The sequence below is a fragment of the Kwoniella pini genome, chromosome 3 (assembly GCF_000512605.2).
Source record: "Kwoniella pini CBS 10737 chromosome 3, complete sequence".
Taxonomy (NCBI): domain Eukaryota; kingdom Fungi; phylum Basidiomycota; class Tremellomycetes; order Tremellales; family Cryptococcaceae; genus Kwoniella; species Kwoniella pini.
Window position 1 is genome coordinate 1,864,723 of NC_091718.1, and position 18,463 is coordinate 1,883,185.

Genomic DNA, 18,463 nt, shown 5'->3' on the forward strand with positions numbered 1-18,463 from the left:
TAGTTGAACTCGGTGACTAGGCTTAGGTAAGATGGAAGTTGACATCAGTATCGTAAATCGGTAAGACCGATGTATATGCTTAGGTTGTGTTAATATAGAATATGAGTCCATTCTAAACTCTCATGAATAAAGTAAATTGCCATCGTCACAGTCTATGACATGCGTATGACGTTTCTCTTTAAGAACAATATCGGTTATGTCAAATCACTATAACCACGCTTTTTTTTAGATGTTTATTTAGAACAGTGTGCAAAATATTACATCCTTTTTTTTTCCTGAAAATCAAATAATCATAATCTTCAAGTTTAATCTAAATCTAATTCATTAATTAATAAATTTATCAAACTTGATTTAATTCCAAGAATATAAATTAGATTTTCCATTAAAATCTCTTCTATTTATTAAGTAAAAGCTAATTTACATCTTTTCTTTGATCAACTTCAAATTCATCTTGTAAGTCTTATTTTTTTCAAAACTCATAAAACTAATTGTATATTTATATTTATAAATTGTTTAAATTCTTAATTTTACTCCCAACTCTTCTTATAGCATTTTATTTATTTTATTTATTTTATTTATTTTATTTATTTTATTTATTTTATTTATTTTATTTATTTTATTTATTTTATTTATTTTATTTATTTTATTTATTTTATTTATTTTATTTATTTTAATTATTTTAAAATCAAAATTGGTGTAAAATAAATTTTGTTAGTTTTTTGCATTCTTGATTTAATCTTTTTTTTTTAATATGTAGAATTATGTAATATATTCTTGTGTAGTTTAGTATCACTTTATTTCATTCGGTGTTTTGAGGAAGAAAGAAAGAAAGAAAAGAATGAGTGTATAATTTACAAGAAAATATCAATTTTTATTTACCTTTTGTAAGCTTGAATTAGATATAACTAACAAATTTAAGCTGCCGAATGGGTGATTCATTATTCGAGTGATATTTCACATTTTCAAAAATCTCGTTTTCTCTTTGCATCTGTACAGGTTAAACCGGCACGACTCGCTTACCTATTTATCTAGGCTTTAAAAGTAAGAGAAATGATTGCAATGTACGAAATGCATAATCAATATTGAATGTTATAACCCCAATTTGCATATTATTTATCCTCATCCAACCTGATCGCTTCGCCTAAGAGACCCAATTTAAAACATTAGCCTCATTCGGGTTGATCCGCCTAAATCACTTTGATTATACAAAAATAGACATACCTGAAGAAATTATCTTATATCTCCTTCCTCGCCAAACTACAATATCACTTGTCATAGCTAATAACCATATAGGTAAAGCTAAACATTCTCTTGCTAACCAAGCTAAAATGAAAAAACCAATATTCGAAGGAGGTTTAAAATTTTTAATATTCGTTTCTAAAGCTTTTCTTGTTGATAAATCTATCAATAACCATACTGTAAGATTAACAAGGAAAAGAGCTGGAATATTTGCTCCTAATAATCTTTTAATAGCCCAAGATCCGTATAATCCAGCTAAGATACTTTCAGTGAAAGGTTCTAATAAAGTTGCTATAATAGGAGTCATTTTTTTTCTAACTCTTAACCATCTTACTCTTCTATCTATATAATCTTTAACTGTTAAAGCGCCTAAGAAATCGCATGCTACATCAGATGTCATTGCATGTTTTAAATTGAGTTGATGCCATAATCCTAAAGCTATCATATTATCTTCAGCTAAGAAAGGACTATATCCTGCTAAGCCCGTTGGAGGATTTGGTAAAGATCGAAGAGAAGGTGAAGGTGTAGTTAGTTCAGAAATGTTACTTCGAGAATACAAGTTGGATTTCCCGACAACGCAAGAATCAACCGCGACAGCATTCTAAGTTTACATATCAGCTAAATACTATCGTTCGAAATTATGGTAACATAACTTACAATAGCTAGATACATCTTAGCATGAGTTGTATTCAAATAAGCCTGTTCTATTAGACTACCCCAGGTTTTCTGATATACGACTGCTATAGGTACTTGATGTACTAAACCTACTTCACCTGAAATAGGTGGTTTTCGAACATCGTCGGCGGCAGACATTAGAGGAGAAGATTCAGGATCATCAGGTGATGAATATTGTGTATGATTAGATAAGAAAGCTTCAATTGATCGACCAAGGGTTCCAGAAGTTACCGAAATGGTTGAGTCAAGTACCCATAGTAAATCATAGGATGCTTCCTGGAATGGTCGAAGAAGGTTGTTGACTTTAGGATTTACACCAATTTTTGTGCTGTCTATTTTTGTTTTTTTCATCAGCTTCCCCATTTAAGATTCTGGCTATAGATCACAACTTACCTATAATAATTTTTGACTTGATTTCGGGGTATTTTTCCATTACCATTCTTACTACAGGTATAGCTTCATCATTTTCATCTTGTAAAGCAAAAATAACTTCATATTTCGGATAATCAAGTGTCATACAACTCTCCAGCGTGTTATATAAATTTTGATCGAGTCCACACAGCGGTCTTATGATTGTTACTCCTGGTGCTGAAGTTGAAGGCAACGAGCTCAGGCGAGAAGGTAAAGTGGGGTGAGCATAGCGAATTCGCCTGTATTGTTGAGGTTATTAGTAATGCTTCACAGTAGTCATATGTATGGAATGGTAGAGTATACCTCTCTACTAGTCATATGAGCAGATGTAAGCACCAAACTCACGCTGTTCGCCATCCTAACAGACACAAAGACCAGACGACAATGAATAAGACGAGGAAAAATATAGCTAGAAGGAGGGACGCGGTTCCCGCTGAGTCGGAGGGTTATTGATCAGCTGAAGGACTTTTGAGAAACCATCTCGGATATGCTCACGCATGACTGATTCTCTTCACTAGGTCGTCCTCATCTGACTATCGGATATCTCTTCGCCGTGACTGATAGAAAGCAAGGCAGAATTCATTATATTTTGGTTCAAAAGTCAAAGTAAACATCCTCCACTTTATACATTTCGGGATTTACCGACGTATGCTTGAAGTCAACCGTGGGAAAATGGAATGAATACAATCAGTTCGAGTAATTAGTTGAGGTGTGTGATGTTTATAAGTTGACGCGTTTCAAATTGAAAACATTACGAGAGGAAGATCGAGAATTATTATTTAACTTTTTCATTTCTTCTTATTTGATCAATTCTTATAACGACAGGCATAATCATATGATGGGGACATGTGCACCATTTGCACACCATTCATAATTATTCGCTCAATCTCCTTGTTCTTCGTATAAGACAGACACACAACGACCTGCACTGATCCCGTTTCTTATATTCTTCTCCTACCTCAAAATGGACATGTCATCCCATCCCCTTTTGGCTTCAATGGATGAACCACCACCGTTTCCTTCCAATTACCCTCAATTACGAAGACTTGATCGATCAGTCTATTGTCAAATATGTAAAGAACCTTTCCAAGGTCCAGTATCCATAGCATGTGGTCATTCATTCTGCTCCTCGGTAGGTCAACCGTCTTTTGCTGGAGGAAGACAGGGTAGCTGTTCAACTTCATCAGTAGGACTAGTATTAACGACTGTAACATAGTGTATACGATCATCATTAGACGTACTCAAAAAATGTCCGTCATGTAATGAACCTGCTTCCGAGGGATCGATACGGCGAAATAGGGCCTTAGAAGAGATCACGGACGCATGGGAAGAATCACGGTTAGTCAGCTATCTTAATCCTTTAAAGGCTGTATAAATGACATTATTTACCCCACAGACCTATAATATATGGATTTGCTCAACCGCCTATCGCAAAAAAACGACCTGCCCCAGATTCAGGTTCGAAACCTACTTCCTCTAGCAATACTAAAAAACTGAAAACAAGTTCGAGAGAAGCAAGTGGAAGTCGATCACAAAGTCCAACGAAATTTCGTATATCGAACGAAGAACAAGATGTAGACCAAACGGAAGACTTGCAAGATGAGGGAAATGATGATTTGGATGACGTTCAGGAGTTGACTGAAAATGGTCAGTTATCGACGATTCACAGAAGATTGAAATTCAACTGATACACCGTTAAATTATAGATGAAGCTCCTTGTCCAATATGTCAAGCAACTTTACCAATCTCATCGATACCTATGCACATTGAGAAAGGATGTCCACCGCCGAAAACCAGAACGAACGGGATCAGGAAAGGAAATCAAAAAGCAGATTGGAAAAAAGTGTTCTCCGGTCAGACATCGAGTGGGAAAACAAAAGAGTGAGGCAAATTTTCAATATGACTAGCTTGTCTCAAAAATAGCTTTCCCAATTTCGAGACTGGCTGTACTAGACAACTGACAAGAATTGTAGAGTGGAATTGAAAAGAATCACTAAACCGAATTATATGATCGCAACTCCAGCTGATCTCAGAGCGATACTGGCTGTAAGTCGGATTGGTAATTTGTTGTCCGATGAAAGAATCTAACTCAAAGAAAATAGGAATATTCATTACCCACTACAGGAGATAAAGAAATACTTATAAAAAGAGTACAAGAATGGATAATTCTTTTCAACTCTAATCTCGATACTTCTCATCCATCATCCCTTTCTGCTCTTAGAGCGAGATTATCAGATGTAGAAGCATCGAAAAGGAGGGATAAGGAAAAAGGTAAAGATGACATGGTAGCTCAATTAGGCAATAGAGATGGATTACAAAAGTATGCGAAAGATAAAAAGAGTGAATTTGAGAGGTTGAAAAGGGAAATTATGGAAAGAGACAAAAGGCGAAAAGATGAGGAAGAAGGCAAAGGTGGAAGAGAGAATGCTATTGAAGTGGAGTAGGTTTGAACATGGAACGGAAAGTGAGATGTCTGCGACGAGAATCTACGAGTTGGGCATGAGATGAGAACGGCGAAGAGGGTGGTCAAATATATTGTTTGGGTTCAAGCTATCTCACTGAAATCCAGCAGTGTATGAACATATCATCGAGAACAAATTGTTGTATTAGTTGTACGATTAGTGTCATTCAATTGTCGAGACACTGAGCATTCATCATCATCATCATCATCATCATCATCATCATAATGTTCGATCGATCATCATGTCATATATCGTATGTATATTTTAATATGTATTCATCATTCTTCCAATGCATGTGTAATTTACAATATTTCTCAAGACATTTTAAAGATCTCCCTTCTTGATACGTACAGCAACGAATTTCCATCCATCTTTACGAGCTCTATCAACAGTTTTACCAACTTTTTCCCATTTTCCACCTCTATTTTTTAAATTATTTGCAAAACCTTTCCAAACATTTTGACTCCAATCTTGAATTTCAACATCTATCCAACCTTGATTTTCTAATAAATTTTTATATTCTAATAAAGATTTAGGACGATTTAATAAATTTGAAATTGGTATAGAAAGAAAATAAGAAATAAAAAAAAATTTAAATTTATTTAATTTACTTTCAAAAGGAGGAGGAGGTAAAATATCTGTATAAATTATAATACTTTTATTTTTTTTATTAGTAATTGGTTTAAGTGAATTTAAAAATGAAATAATTGAAGGTGGATAATGATAAATTGAATCTAAAATATAAATTAAATCATATGGTGGTGGTGGTGGTTTATTATAATTTAAATAATTTTCTTGTTCTTGTTCTTCTTCTACTTCTAAAATTTCATCTTCATCTAAATAAGCATTATAATTTTTGAAATTTTTTTCTCCCATAAATCCTTTCATTTTATTTAAAGGATGATTGAAATCTTTTGTAGGATTATATTTTGCAGAATAAGTAAATAATTCAATTTTAGTATTTATATTTTCTGATTTATATTTATCTAATAAAATTTGAGAAGTTTTGGTATCACTTGTTAAAGATGTTAAACCGTGTAAATGTTTTGGTGGATTAGTAGAATTCAAATGAAGTACTATTAAAACTAGATTATCAGCTAACACTTCCCCTCGGAGGCATCGCAGCTTTTTCCACCTACATAATGATTCTCCTGCACCATGGCCCATATCTATTCGTTGTTATCAGGTAAATAATCGCTTTCTGTTGGAGCTACGGATACACCTGACTTACCTAAAACATTACCTCCTCCGGAATATCCACCTTCTTTAGCAAAATCAAGTAATTTTTCAGCCAATGACTTTGCTGCGATGGGAAAGGAATCCGTATTCTAATAATATTCCACTGAGTCAGCGTCTTAGTAAATTGATAAAAACGCAAGCAGTGAAAGTGTAGCCACCCACTTCCCACCATCCCATATTACACCATCTGGTTTGTCTTTCACCTTGAATCTTATCATTAAGAGCTATAGGATCCCATAATTGATATGGCTCGATATAATATGGTGCGAGTAATATGATCAGAGGTAAGAATGATAATGCTATAAATGAGTATAGTGCCATTTTGCCTTCCAATCTATAACTCTACCTCTTATCTTATACGCAGAAGAAGAAAGATGTATTTGATTTTTACGTGTCATATTTTGATAAAATGATGGACATGAATGGTGGAGGTTTTAATTGAGTAACTTGAATAAACTTTATATCTATAGGCTCGAGCGTTATTTTGATTTTTGTGTATTACGTCGCGTCGCGTTGAATTCAATACAATAAGTGGTCTTTATTATTGCCACCATTCCAAAGGTTGAATCATTTATCAACATCCTCCAGTATTAGTCGTCTTCATCACTTCTTCATCATAGCTTTCTAGAATTCGTCTTGGCTGGTCAGATCTATAAGGAATTAGCTGTTTCATTGTGAACATGTCCACCCTATTCAACCTGTGAGCTTCTGGAATAATTCGCTGTTGCTTCCGGATGATATGACAGCTCATAAGTTCTGACTTGTTATAGGAAAGGTAATCAATCAAGAAGTATGTGACATTTTCAGCTAGGCCCTTTCTATCGCTCTCGATGAGGTGAAATCGAAATAGCTGATCTCATGTCTATTGACAGCATTTAAACCAAAGAAAGTACCTGAAGGAACGAAGCAATGGCAATTAAAGCAATATGCTCAGCAAACATTGGTGAGGGCTTATTATTGCATCCCGTTGATAGACTTGACTCAGCGAAAAGGCTGACTTCAACGTGTCACTTCCTTTAGGGTTCAGGCAATTTGCGAACAGCAGTGCAATTACCAGAAGGTGAAGATCTACAAGAATGGATAGCAGTACATGGTGAGTTCAGCTACTCGCTTCTCACTGATACTCCAGGACCAGTAGCTGACAAATACTATTTCCTAGTTGTGGATTTCTTCAATCATGTTAATATGTTATACGGAACTATATCGGAATTTTGCACACCGACAGAGGTAAGCTATTATAAAAACTGCATTCTTCGGTTCAAGCTTACGAAATGACGACAGTGCCCCATAATGAATGCTGGACCTAAGTAAGTATTTCATTAGCTTTCAGACTTACCAATAATATAAGCTAATCATTCTGGTCAGATATGAGTACTTCTGGGAAGATGGAGAGAATTAGTCAGTACATCATATATCATCATTGCAGACTAATTCTGCGTACAAAACAGCGAATTGAGCCTTTTGCTAATCTGATGCACCTGTAGTAAAAAGCCAACACATCTTTCAGCTCCAGCATATGTAGAAGCTCTTATGACATGGACACAATCAATATTAGATGATGAAAAGCATTTTCCACAACAAATTGGTAAAAGGTTTCCACCAACTTTCATTAATACAGCCAAGACTATCTTAAGGAGATTATTCAGGATTTATGCCCATATATATCATAGTCATTTTGATCAGATTTGTGCATTAGGTATTGAGGGTATGTACAATCTCGCTCAAATTGCTCTTGTGATTTTCAGAGATGCTAATATTCATTTATTGTGATAGCTCATTTGAATACGAATTATAGACATTTCTTATTATTCGTCGACGAGGTAAGTTTACAGAACATATCCTTGCATGTAAATGAGCATCTAAAAGTCTGATATTGTCTCTATACAATTAGTTTCAATTACTTTCTGAAAAAGATTTGATTCCCCTTGAAGAATTCAATAAAACTATTTTAGATGAGACTGGACGACGTTAATTTATGAGTAAAGAGCAAATTCATTTGAAAAAGGGGGTTGGATCATGTTGTTTTGTATTTATGTGTATATATTTGATAATGATTATGATATTCATGTATATTTGACATCTTCCAAAATTTTGTGTTTGAAAACAATATTCATGCGAAATTCACTAATGATTAAATATAATAAAAGGATCAAATACAAATTCTGTCTAAAAATGATGCAATTTGCAAATAAATCAAAAAAGATTAATTAAAAGAAAAACAAAATACTATTTTCAATTTAATCAATAATAATTTTAAAATGAAATATTTTAAATAGCAGAACTCATTCGTCTTCTAGTTGAAATTATATTAGTATTTTGTATTTTCCTATTACTATTACTATTATTTGTTGTTGATGTTGATGTTGTTGTTGTTGTTGTTGTTATTGTTGGATTTAAAACTTTTTTTTTATCTGTTGAATTGTTAATAACATTTTTAGGTAAATTTGAATTATCACCTTCAATTAAAATATCATCTATTTTCTTATTTGAAGAAATTTTTTCTATTTCTTTTGGTATTATTGAATTTGATTGTTTTATAGATGATGATGATGATAAATTAGATTTACCTATTACTAAATTATCTGTTATTATTGTACTTTTAGAAGATTTAGAAGAAGATAATGAAGAAATTTTATTATTTGAATTTATAGGTGTAAAAGAAGATTTATTAATTGATGTTGAATATGATTTGATTATTGGATTAACTTTTTTAATTTGTTTTGATTTTAAAGGACTATTATTATTTAATAAAAGATTTTTTGTTTTATTTTTAACATCTTTTAAATCATCTTCCCATTTTGATTCAATTTCAATATTAATTAAATCATCTACATCATCTTCATCTTCTTTTTCAATAACTTTTTTAGATAATCCAATTTTTGGTAAAGTTGATTTTCTTCTCATTCCATTTTGTTTAATTAAAGTATTTGATGAATTTGTACCGACCAATCTTGATTTTGTATTTAACTTATGTTGGTTCTGCTCAAATTCATCAGGTAAAGGAGAGAGAGGTGAATCATCCAAAGGTATTGTGAATTTAGGAGGTGTATTGGTGTGAGACGATGGCACGGAGGAAGAAGAGGTAGAAGCTAATGATCTACTTGAAATAGGTTTGGTGGATATTAGAATCTCTTCAGTAGGAATACCGTCTGGTTTTCGCATTTTCCTAATATAGCAAGCAAATATATGTATTAGTCTTCTTGAATTACAAAATTCTCAGAGGTTGTAATCAATCTTTGAATTTTCAAGTGACTTACTTGCTTAGGGAAGGCTCTTTGTAATTAACACTCAATCTCGATCTTGCTCTTCTAGCTCGTCCTATACCTTCCTCATCCAAATTTGTATGTTCTTCGGCTGAGTACTGACGTGATGAAGAAGATCCAGAAGTACCGCCTGCGAGAAATTGATTTATCAGCTTAAGTTCACACTATATCAGTAAACGCGAGGTTTCGCTCCCACTTGACTCACTTTCAGTCGTACTGACTTCCCTGATTGTATCTAATAATTCAACTTCCCTTGAGCCTGGTCCAATTGAAGAAGATAACGGTATGGGTGCATCAGAAGGTATATGTATATCTTCTTTGTTCAATTGAGTATCCGAGGGTGAAAGTTCTACAGCTTTCCCTTCTTCCCATTCCGATGTTTCACCATAATCCATTTCCACGCTTTCCGGTATTGGCTTGGGTGAAGGTGATCTAGGTGGAATCGTAATCAAGCCGCTTTCTCGTCTTTTACGTTGTTTCTTCCCTGCTACTGATACCGATGAGCTTGAACTAGCTGCTTTCTTCGGACTAGGAGAAGTAGGTTTTATTCTAGAAGGAGAGGGCGAGGTGATTTCAACGTATGATATTTTTGGAGATTGGGTGGATCTCCTAGGTGATCTTGAATTTGCTATCGATCCTATACCTGTATGTCGACTATCAGAATTATCAGCTGCGGTTGTATATCACTCATTAAGAGAAGAGACTGATTTGCCATCAAGGTAAAATCTACTTACCCTCTACCAATCCTTTTAACCTTTCTAACATCATCTCTTTGTTTCTCACCCTCATTTCCACAAACCTCTACTAAACTCCATAATCCATGATTTTGCCTAGCCATCTCAGCAGGTCTAGTTGCATAATTATTTTCAACTAATGAAATTCCATTAATCAAACCATTTTCATAAAATTCTTGAGTTTGTTTAGAATTTATTGAAGTTGAAGAAGGTGATAAAGAATCTCTTAAATTTTTTAAAGCTGGAAATATTTTTATAAGTTGATTTAAATTTTCATATATTTGATTATTATTATTTAAATTATTTTTATCATTTTGTATTTTATTTAATTTAGCTTGAAGTTTAAGATTAGCTTGACGAACATTTAATAATTCAATATTTAATTTATGTATATCATCTTGTAAACTTTTTACCATATTTTTTCTTGTAACATTATCTACTATTATTTCTTTATTCTGTTTACTATGTCTTCTTCGAACTATCAATGAAACCATTAATAAAATATTGATTAGCAAAGATTTAGAATTAACTTACAATCTTCAAATCTTTGAGCTTCAGTTAACTCATCTCCTAATCCAGGTAAAGGTGCAAGACCTAATGATCTTCTACCTTGTCTTTGAGCCATTTTGATTTACCGGACTCGTCTTCCCTTGAGGAGATTAGGTTATGTATGAGTTTGATAGAGTCGATGCGATATGAAGATTAGGATGATATGACTGTATATGCAGATGATGTTGATTGATTTGTTTATCACAACAAAGTCAATCGCGTGGTTTTCAGTAGGAATCGAACCCTGAATCTTCGTCAATTGAATGTGGCGAATTAAAGAAATGTTAGAAATGTTATTGAGTAAACTTAATTTACAGTTATAATTGTAAGAAGATGCATTGGGTTTCATTATTTTATGTATTGTTTTTATGGTTTTTATTATTTTTATATTATCTCTCTCTCATTCTTCCGAAATCCCTTCCCTCTATCCATTCCCCCTATAGCTTCTGCTCCTTCGGTTTCTTCCAAGAAACGGTGGAGGCCTGCCTCGAAGTAACAGACCAGCCGCCTTTCTTCGCTCCAGTAACGGCTGGAGGAGGTTTTGAGGGTAACTCCAATACCGTCCTACCCTTTCCACCCTCACCGAACAGGCTTGGAACCTCTTTTGGAGGTCTGCCGGCTCGCTTCTTCTTCCGTGGTGGCGTGATCACCACGTCTGACACTGGGGAGGGGGTGAGCCCACTTGTGTGCAGAGGTGGTGTTGCCAAAGGTTGGCAGACGGAAGGAGGAATTGAGTAAGAGGGGGCATCAGGAGGAGGGTAAAGAAATTCAAAAGAAAAGGAGTCTGTTTCATGGTAAGACCTGCAGAAATATTTCTTGATTAGCTTAAAGTCATTACAAAGATTACGATATTTTTGTAATTTGGTGGCGAGTTTGAAATGTATTCTATATAGGATTACGATTAAAACGTAATCAAATAAGGAATTTTTACTTACTCCTTTTCTTGTGGTTCTGAGAATTTCCTTTTTTTCGAGGAATTTTCAGCCGTTGGCAAGGACAGAACCGTATTCCTAATCAAGTAATACAAATCAGCTATTGTAAATTGTAATCACATTAAAAGTTCACTTACTCTTGGCTCGTATCGAACAGACCTGCAAGATCATCCAATACTCCCCAATCAATTGGAGCAGCAGCGGTTTGCTCTACCACCTCCACAATCTCCGGCTGAGGCTGGAATTCAGCAGGGACTGTGAGGGTAGGGGCGGGAGCAAGGAGGACTGGAGGCAAGGGAGCGGGAGGAAGGGGGATCCCCATGAAATATAAAAAAGCATCCAACTCTAAGATGCTTATAAGAACCTCACGATCGAGGATTTCAAGCGACATTATGAAAATTAATGTTGTATTTAGATTTTTAATAGATTATTAATTGTTTGTATATGATAATTTCTTTTGTTGTTGGGAAAGAAAAGAATAGAGAAGGAGAAGAAATGCATCAGTTTGCCGCTATATACATTTGAGAAATCAGTCTACAAATTTCCAGTACATGCAGAAACGAACAGACAGGAACATTACGACTTCCTCATGTTCAAACTAGGAACAACATATGAGTGCATGAAAGAATGACATGAGACAGATCTGGAACCAATATTGCCGAGAAATGGACGGAATTTCGAGGAGATAACAGATTAGGCTAGCTCAAATGTAACTTTTCTGTCTGCCTAATTGGAATTTTAGTAATTCATGTCATTCCATTCCCAACTAATTCCCTGAAAGTAGACCTATCAATGACTTAATCTGTTTCTGAAATTCCTGCAAAGATGTCAGCTGTTTTCTATCACACTATCATTCGTAAGTCCAGATGTGAGAAATGCGGTGTATGATTAATGTAAGTGTAAATTTAACTATTGTAGTAATGTCCTGAAGATATGTCAAAATTCCTATTGGGAGATATAAGTTCAACCTTGATAATTAGTCAAAGTCGTCAGTCATTCATTCATTTCCCTGACAGAATCTTCAAGATAGATTGAATCTAGCTTGGAAGTAGAGTTTAGCTTTGCAATTTGTATTGAAAAGATGGCATTCCCTTTCACAGAAGTAGTTGACTGAATAATCACAGACGTTATTCTCTGTGAATTATTCCATGAGTATATCTCGTATGCAGCTCGTGGCAATAATTCATTCTTGTTGAGCTCTGTATATCTATGAGCATTCCAATAGACTTTGAAGAGCTAATGACGTTGAAGGATGGTAGTGATGTTCAGGGTCCATGCGGAGTTTGATGATGACTGTTATTGTGTGTTGGGCGCACGGACTTGAGTAATCCTTATTCCCATCAAACTCACCTTTCTCACTTGTTTATAATACATTTTGTCTTTTTAAATATATCAATCGAATCTTCTCTTTCTTCTCTATACTTATATGACTTCTTGAAGTACAGATTATCCGAGTGTAGCCTTCAAACAGGCCTAAAGCTATCATCCAGAAAAAGAGAACCAACCTCGCCACCGCTGACAGCGTGAGGTGATCTAAAGTCAGTATCATCTTCTTTTTTGAACATCACTACGTCTTTTCAATAGCATTGACTAGGTTCTCCCCCAATTAGAAGACATCTTCGCGTCCAGACTTGAGATGCGCTTCCCTGAAAGAGTCATTGAAAAGGGCAGGAATGTCATATAGATCAGTATGGTGATTCATCTTGTACCCCTATGCTAACATTTAGTATACTCGTTGACGTTGACATTGTTTGTCCTCAAGATCGATATCCTTAGCACGACACCCAGCCAGATGCCAATGCCTTGTCAAGACTGATAATATCTGTATGACAAGTAGAGGTGATCATCTTCGTATGAGCTCGCGATCAAATTTAACAATCGCCTTGAGCTGACGAGAGTCTGTCAGGATGACTCTACAATCAATCACCCCTTGCTCAATACAGGTCAGCTTCTTACTTACTAATTATCTATCGTCGACTAGATCCACCAGTCACGCATCCCAACGGGGATACTCGAATGTCTCGCGGTGACCAGGTTCCTTCTTCGCATTTTGTGGGTACTTGACCTAATCACTGAAGACGATACTCGACAATTTGTATCTCCTGGGCCTCTTGGTGAGTGCTTGCCTCATCGTCGTCCAGGTAATCAATCCCGACGTTGTACGGTTGGACGACTCACCTGATGACGTTGCAGCCTTCTTCAGTGCTGAACCGTACTTCCGTCTTCACATCCTTTGACACCTTGGTTCTCCCTGATGATCTCGCCTCGACTCTGCTGTTCTTCGAAATTCAACCTGCCTCTCTATGACGTCGCTGGGCATTTCATTTGGCGGACACCCACACAAGTTGCCCATGGCTGTCCCCGTGGTGGTGATTCCCTATAGCGAGTGATTCAATCTACAACAAACAATCGTGATATAGGGCATAGGTACCGTCAATCAAGCCGTTTCGTGTCCTTCTTATCTGGGCATTGCTCTACCATACCTGCTAATCATGAAGGCACCAGCAGCCCTTGACACACCCGCAGCAATGATACAAAGTCAACAAACACATGTCGCTATCTTTTTCCAGTAGCTGGAAACCTGTCGGAAGTCAGCGTGTCAGGGAAAGATGACATCTACGTGTTGAGCCTGATGGGGGTATATTGGCTTGAAGAAAACTTCAATATAACAAACGATATACGGTGAGCCGCCACATCGCCTTTGATATGCTTACTCCTTATCTAAAACGATTTAAGGTTATCGTGTCTCAAAGATCGATATACAAAACCTTGGTAAGTTAATCCGAGTTTCATCCTTTGTTCTCGATCGAATGAAAGCTTTCGGAGACCCCACTGATTGATGTAGTTGACGAAACCTATGTCATAAAGCCTTCGCGACGTCGTGGACTCCGAACCACAAATTGGAAATGCTCGAACTATCCCCAGCCCCCGTCAGCCATATCAAAGGCGATACCGGGAGAAGATAAAGCAAGGGGATCATGGAAATTGGGGACAGAAGACTACTGCTACGTTAGCTAGCAGCTAACAGCAAGCAGCAGATGCGATTGGGCGATTTTAGGATCGAGCAACCATGGAATTGTCGCCGATATCAGCCCCAATTCAACTCTTCGCCCTTCCCTTGTTTTTCATCTCTACCTAGGCGTATCATCTTCTCGCCAACCTAGCCCTACGGTGTGTCCGACGCCTCTGACAACCCTGCTTCATTACAACCACTCTGTTTTGATTCTCGGTCGCCCCCATCGCCCATCGTCTTCGATTTCTCTACCATCACATGGGCACCCCTTTCGAGAAGTGTCATTACAGTGGTACGACGTCAAACTGAGGTTCGTCTCGAAGAGGCAAGAAGAGGAGAACAACATCACAGCATGCTTGTGTTATCGCCGCATCGATGTTATAGGAAAGGCAAGGGACAAGAAAGTTGAAGCCACAAAGTAGATGGGAGAAGCTTAGCATTCGAGTTCGGAGAACTCCTTCACTCACTGGAACTGTGTCATATTAATAGTACTGTCAAGATGCTAGATATTTAAGCGGGTCCTGCTCGACATCCTCATCCATACGGTCCATTCCTTTCGCCTCCTCCTGCAATCTATTTTATAGCCTGATGCAGAATTAGATTAAGTCCCAGTTTAGGATACACAAGGTCCGCGGATTGTATCGGAACTTAATTTGGGATATTAAGGTTGATGACGGATAGAACAGCTTTACTGCCAATTCATAATGATGGTATAACTATGATGGGTAAGAACGAAAATATATTTCACTTCGTGAAAGATGTCAGCAAAAGGATGAAATTTTTCACACAATCAATGTGCGTTGAGAATTTGTCGAATGACATAATGGGTTTCACTTGAACTGGAGTGCGACTCCAAGCCAATATTGAATTGTGAGTGAACTTCCGATGTGCAGTATATTTCACTGGGGAACTCATTGTTAATAATATATCAACTAAACTTGAAACATTCGAATGAAGCAAGCATGGTTGACAAAAGATGATATCCAATAGATGTAACCTATTGGTCCCCCCTTTTCGCAACCTGTACAAGTACAAGAAAGTATGGTACATGAAATGCATTTTTTTTCCTTGTTATTTTGAATACACTACTTTGAGACATGGTCATGTTGATACATCACAAACCTATACCCAAATAGCTTTCATTTCTCTGATTTCTTCACCATCTTCAATTCTGACATCATCTTGTTCTGAAACACTAACACTATTTACGAATTTTCTTACATCATCCATTATACTTTTATCAACACCATATTCTTTATATACAGACATAATATCTTGTCCTGATTTTAAAGTTTTCATTTTATCTAATAAAGAAACTAATAAAGTTATTGTTAAATGATTTAAAGGTGGTGGAGTTAATGAATTTGTTGGAGCTGTAAATTCAGGATGAGAATTTCTTGATAGTAATGTAAGTTGTGCTTGAGCGGGCTAAAATACAACTCATCAGTAATCAGTATTTCTTTCAATTCCTTGAATGCTTTATAATCAAGAATGAGTGAAAGTAGAAAAGTATATTCTGAATTTGTGATTTCAATTGGATAGACGGAAATTCCGATGAAGACTTCAATTGTACTCGATTGAATAACTTATAAACTTACTATGAATTTTCCTGCATCATTGATATTTACTTGACCTAATCTATTTAAGTTATTTAAAAATTGAGGATCCATAGCATCTCGTTTGATAGCTTTGAAATCGCCAAAAAAATGAAAAAAAATAATCAGCTTCAATTAAATATAAAAAATCAATAATCAAATATGACTCACCATCATCTTTTATACCTGTAAATTCAACTCTACCCATTCCACCTCTTGCTAAACCTTTATCATCTTTACCTATATCAACATTTGCACCTCTTCCACCTAAATTTTGATTTTGATTTTGATTTTGTTGATCATTTTGATTTGAAGGTGTACGAGTTTCACCACCTAAACCTTGTTCAAGGTAAGAAGGAGCTTCCATAAATGGATCAGCTTTTTCACCTTCTGGAGGTGGTTTTGAAGTTCCAGGAGGTGGATGTCCACCATATGGAGGTGTAGTTGGTTTTACTACATTTGATGAACGAAGTGTTGTTGATGCTGTAGGTAATTTACGAACTGCTTTAGAAGATGATGAACCCATTTTTAGTTTTATGATTTTTCTTCTTTTGATTTATTTTCTTTTTGAATTTGAAGAATTGAGTAATTAATGAACAATAAGAATGTACAAGTTAGAAATGATATATACTAGTATATATCTTATCCTGGTCATAACGGCATTGAGATCGAATCCATCTCAAAATGGACGTCATAGGAATTTACCGATCATAACCTTTACCTTGAGATTACCTCCACTTCGGACAATCAATTCAAACTCCATTCTTGCTTCATCGTGTTTATCTTATGATTGCGAATGAATGCACAATAATAGTACTTTTGCAAGAGACATTTGAGCTATTCCGAGAGTAGTCCATACTATCATAGCAGAGCAACTTCAGCCGGGACAATTTCACAATAATATGGGAAAAGCACCTTCGAAATCGTTGACAAGACCATCATGTGTTGGTCCAAAAGCATTACCTTTACCAATCTTTCAAAAGTTGAAAGATAAAAGAGTAATATTAGCTTCAGCTAGTCCAAGGAGAAAAGAAATATTCGCTACATCTGTAAATTTACTTTGATTTCCATATTAATATATATATTGAAAGTCAAATTAATACTTTGAGATCTGCTTAGGACTTTCATCCTGAAATTATTACATCAACTTTTGCCGAAGATTTACCTCATTCAAGATTTCAAGGTAGATTAGCTGATTATCCAATAGCCACAGGAGCTGAAAAGGTAAGCTACATTTATCTGAATCAAGACTCTGTAGCTGACAGTCAAGTTATATAGGCTATGGAAGTTTATGAGAGATTAGTGAAAGAGAATGAATATGATCCACCTGATCTTGTAATTTCAGGTAAGTAATTTGAATATAATTCTTCGATTCAAAATCTGATAGATTGAGCATATTTTCGCAGCCGATACAGTTGTAATTTTTCCACCGGAAAAAGATACAATAGAAGGAGGACAATATCATGGAGAAATATCTGAAGTACTTGAGAAACCAATAAATAAAGATGAACAGGTGAATTTTGTTTCGCAGTTAGCTGATCCTCCTACTTTCAATTACGGAAAACATAGCTGACATGTATTGTACAAAACAGGCAAGAAGTCTTTCTTTAATGGCTGGAAGACAATGCGAAGTGATTACAGGTGTATCTATAGGTATGTTAGCTGAACCATCGTGTATCTACAGAATCAGCTGACGTGATAATAATCGGTAAAGTATATCCTACGATAGAAGCTCCTGGGTTCAAAGTACAGTACGTGTACTTAAGCTCCTTGTAATTCCGACGATGAGAAAGAGCTTACATGATTTGATTAGATCGATATCTGCGTCGACCCTGGTCAAATTTTACGATAATTCCGTGAGTTCCCTTATCTGTTTGTGTCCAAAATCAAAGAGAACATTCCAGCTGAATTTGTAATATAGGACGAAACCATCAAAGCCTATGTAAATTCTGAAGAGGGTATAGATAGAGCTGGAGGATTTGCTATACAGGTATGTGACTTCAATCATATTCTAATACAGCTTTACATGCACTATAGACACATCTAATCAACCTGTGTTCATCTATAGGGTCTAGGAGGTATTTTAATAGAAAAGATAGTTGGTGATTATAATAATTGCGTAGGGTGAGCGACTGTTTTTAGATGATTTCTAAGAATACGAAATTTAATTTATGTTAATCATGTTATTTTAATAGGTTCCCATCATCCGCATTTTGGAAATGGATTTCGGAACTTGATGCAGATGGAGTATTTGATGAATCATGGAAAGAATAGGCATGATCACTTAAATCTGCTAGATATCTTTCTACGTCGTTGGATGATCTCAACTGTAACCATCACCCTTTACTTTC

General features: G+C 35.6%; 8 protein-coding genes across 8 annotated transcripts; 3 read left to right on the forward strand and 5 right to left on the reverse strand.

Moving 5' to 3' along the window:
• Positions 1-1,201: 1,201 nt before the first annotated feature.
• Positions 1,202-2,824, reverse strand: I206_102890 (uncharacterized protein; the record flags this gene model as incomplete). The annotated part of the gene is made up of 5 exons (XM_019154990.1): positions 1,202-1,840; positions 1,897-2,246; positions 2,308-2,564; positions 2,671-2,758; positions 2,821-2,824. The coding sequence occupies 5 exons, from the start codon at positions 2,822-2,824 to the stop codon at positions 1,202-1,204; spliced, it is 1,338 nt and encodes a 445-aa protein (XP_019012393.1).
• A 465-nt stretch (positions 2,825-3,289) lies between these two features.
• Positions 3,290-4,769, forward strand: I206_102891 (DNA repair protein rad18; the record flags this gene model as incomplete). The annotated part of the gene is made up of 6 exons (XM_070202652.1): positions 3,290-3,457; positions 3,542-3,663; positions 3,722-3,972; positions 4,032-4,206; positions 4,299-4,371; positions 4,428-4,769. The coding sequence occupies 6 exons, from the start codon at positions 3,290-3,292 to the stop codon at positions 4,767-4,769; spliced, it is 1,131 nt and encodes a 376-aa protein (XP_070058753.1).
• Positions 4,770-5,111: 342 nt separating this feature from the next.
• On the reverse strand, positions 5,112-6,347 carry I206_102892 (uncharacterized protein; the record flags this gene model as incomplete). Its single annotated transcript, XM_070202653.1, has 4 exons — positions 5,112-5,863; positions 5,927-5,956; positions 6,019-6,115; positions 6,189-6,347. The coding sequence occupies 4 exons, from the start codon at positions 6,345-6,347 to the stop codon at positions 5,112-5,114; spliced, it is 1,038 nt and encodes a 345-aa protein (XP_070058754.1).
• A 359-nt stretch (positions 6,348-6,706) lies between these two features.
• I206_102893 (uncharacterized protein) lies at positions 6,707-7,998 on the forward strand (the record flags this gene model as incomplete). Its single annotated transcript, XM_019154993.1, has 10 exons — positions 6,707-6,726; positions 6,797-6,816; positions 6,899-6,969; positions 7,047-7,119; positions 7,186-7,253; positions 7,308-7,333; positions 7,392-7,424; positions 7,511-7,731; positions 7,800-7,846; positions 7,918-7,998. 10 exons carry the CDS (start codon positions 6,707-6,709, stop codon positions 7,996-7,998), a joined length of 660 nt encoding a protein of 219 aa, XP_019012396.1.
• A 296-nt stretch (positions 7,999-8,294) lies between these two features.
• On the reverse strand, positions 8,295-10,648 carry I206_102894 (uncharacterized protein; the record flags this gene model as incomplete). Its single annotated transcript, XM_019154994.1, has 5 exons — positions 8,295-9,192; positions 9,284-9,419; positions 9,495-9,943; positions 10,024-10,501; positions 10,558-10,648. 5 exons carry the CDS (start codon positions 10,646-10,648, stop codon positions 8,295-8,297), a joined length of 2,052 nt encoding a protein of 683 aa, XP_019012397.1.
• Positions 10,649-11,009: 361 nt separating this feature from the next.
• On the reverse strand, positions 11,010-11,895 carry I206_102895 (uncharacterized protein; the record flags this gene model as incomplete). Its single annotated transcript, XM_019154995.1, has 3 exons — positions 11,010-11,373; positions 11,508-11,582; positions 11,642-11,895. 3 exons carry the CDS (start codon positions 11,893-11,895, stop codon positions 11,010-11,012), a joined length of 693 nt encoding a protein of 230 aa, XP_019012398.1.
• Positions 11,896-15,639: 3,744 nt separating this feature from the next.
• On the reverse strand, positions 15,640-16,638 carry I206_102896 (uncharacterized protein; the record flags this gene model as incomplete). Its single annotated transcript, XM_019154996.1, has 3 exons — positions 15,640-15,945; positions 16,116-16,204; positions 16,284-16,638. The coding sequence occupies 3 exons, from the start codon at positions 16,636-16,638 to the stop codon at positions 15,640-15,642; spliced, it is 750 nt and encodes a 249-aa protein (XP_019012399.1).
• A 376-nt stretch (positions 16,639-17,014) lies between these two features.
• I206_102897 (septum formation protein Maf) lies at positions 17,015-18,386 on the forward strand (the record flags this gene model as incomplete). The annotated part of the gene is made up of 10 exons (XM_070202654.1): positions 17,015-17,161; positions 17,232-17,336; positions 17,391-17,457; positions 17,519-17,625; positions 17,705-17,765; positions 17,827-17,863; positions 17,926-17,968; positions 18,034-18,102; positions 18,181-18,236; positions 18,308-18,386. 10 exons carry the CDS (start codon positions 17,015-17,017, stop codon positions 18,384-18,386), a joined length of 771 nt encoding a protein of 256 aa, XP_070058755.1.
• Positions 18,387-18,463: the final 77 nt, after the last annotated feature.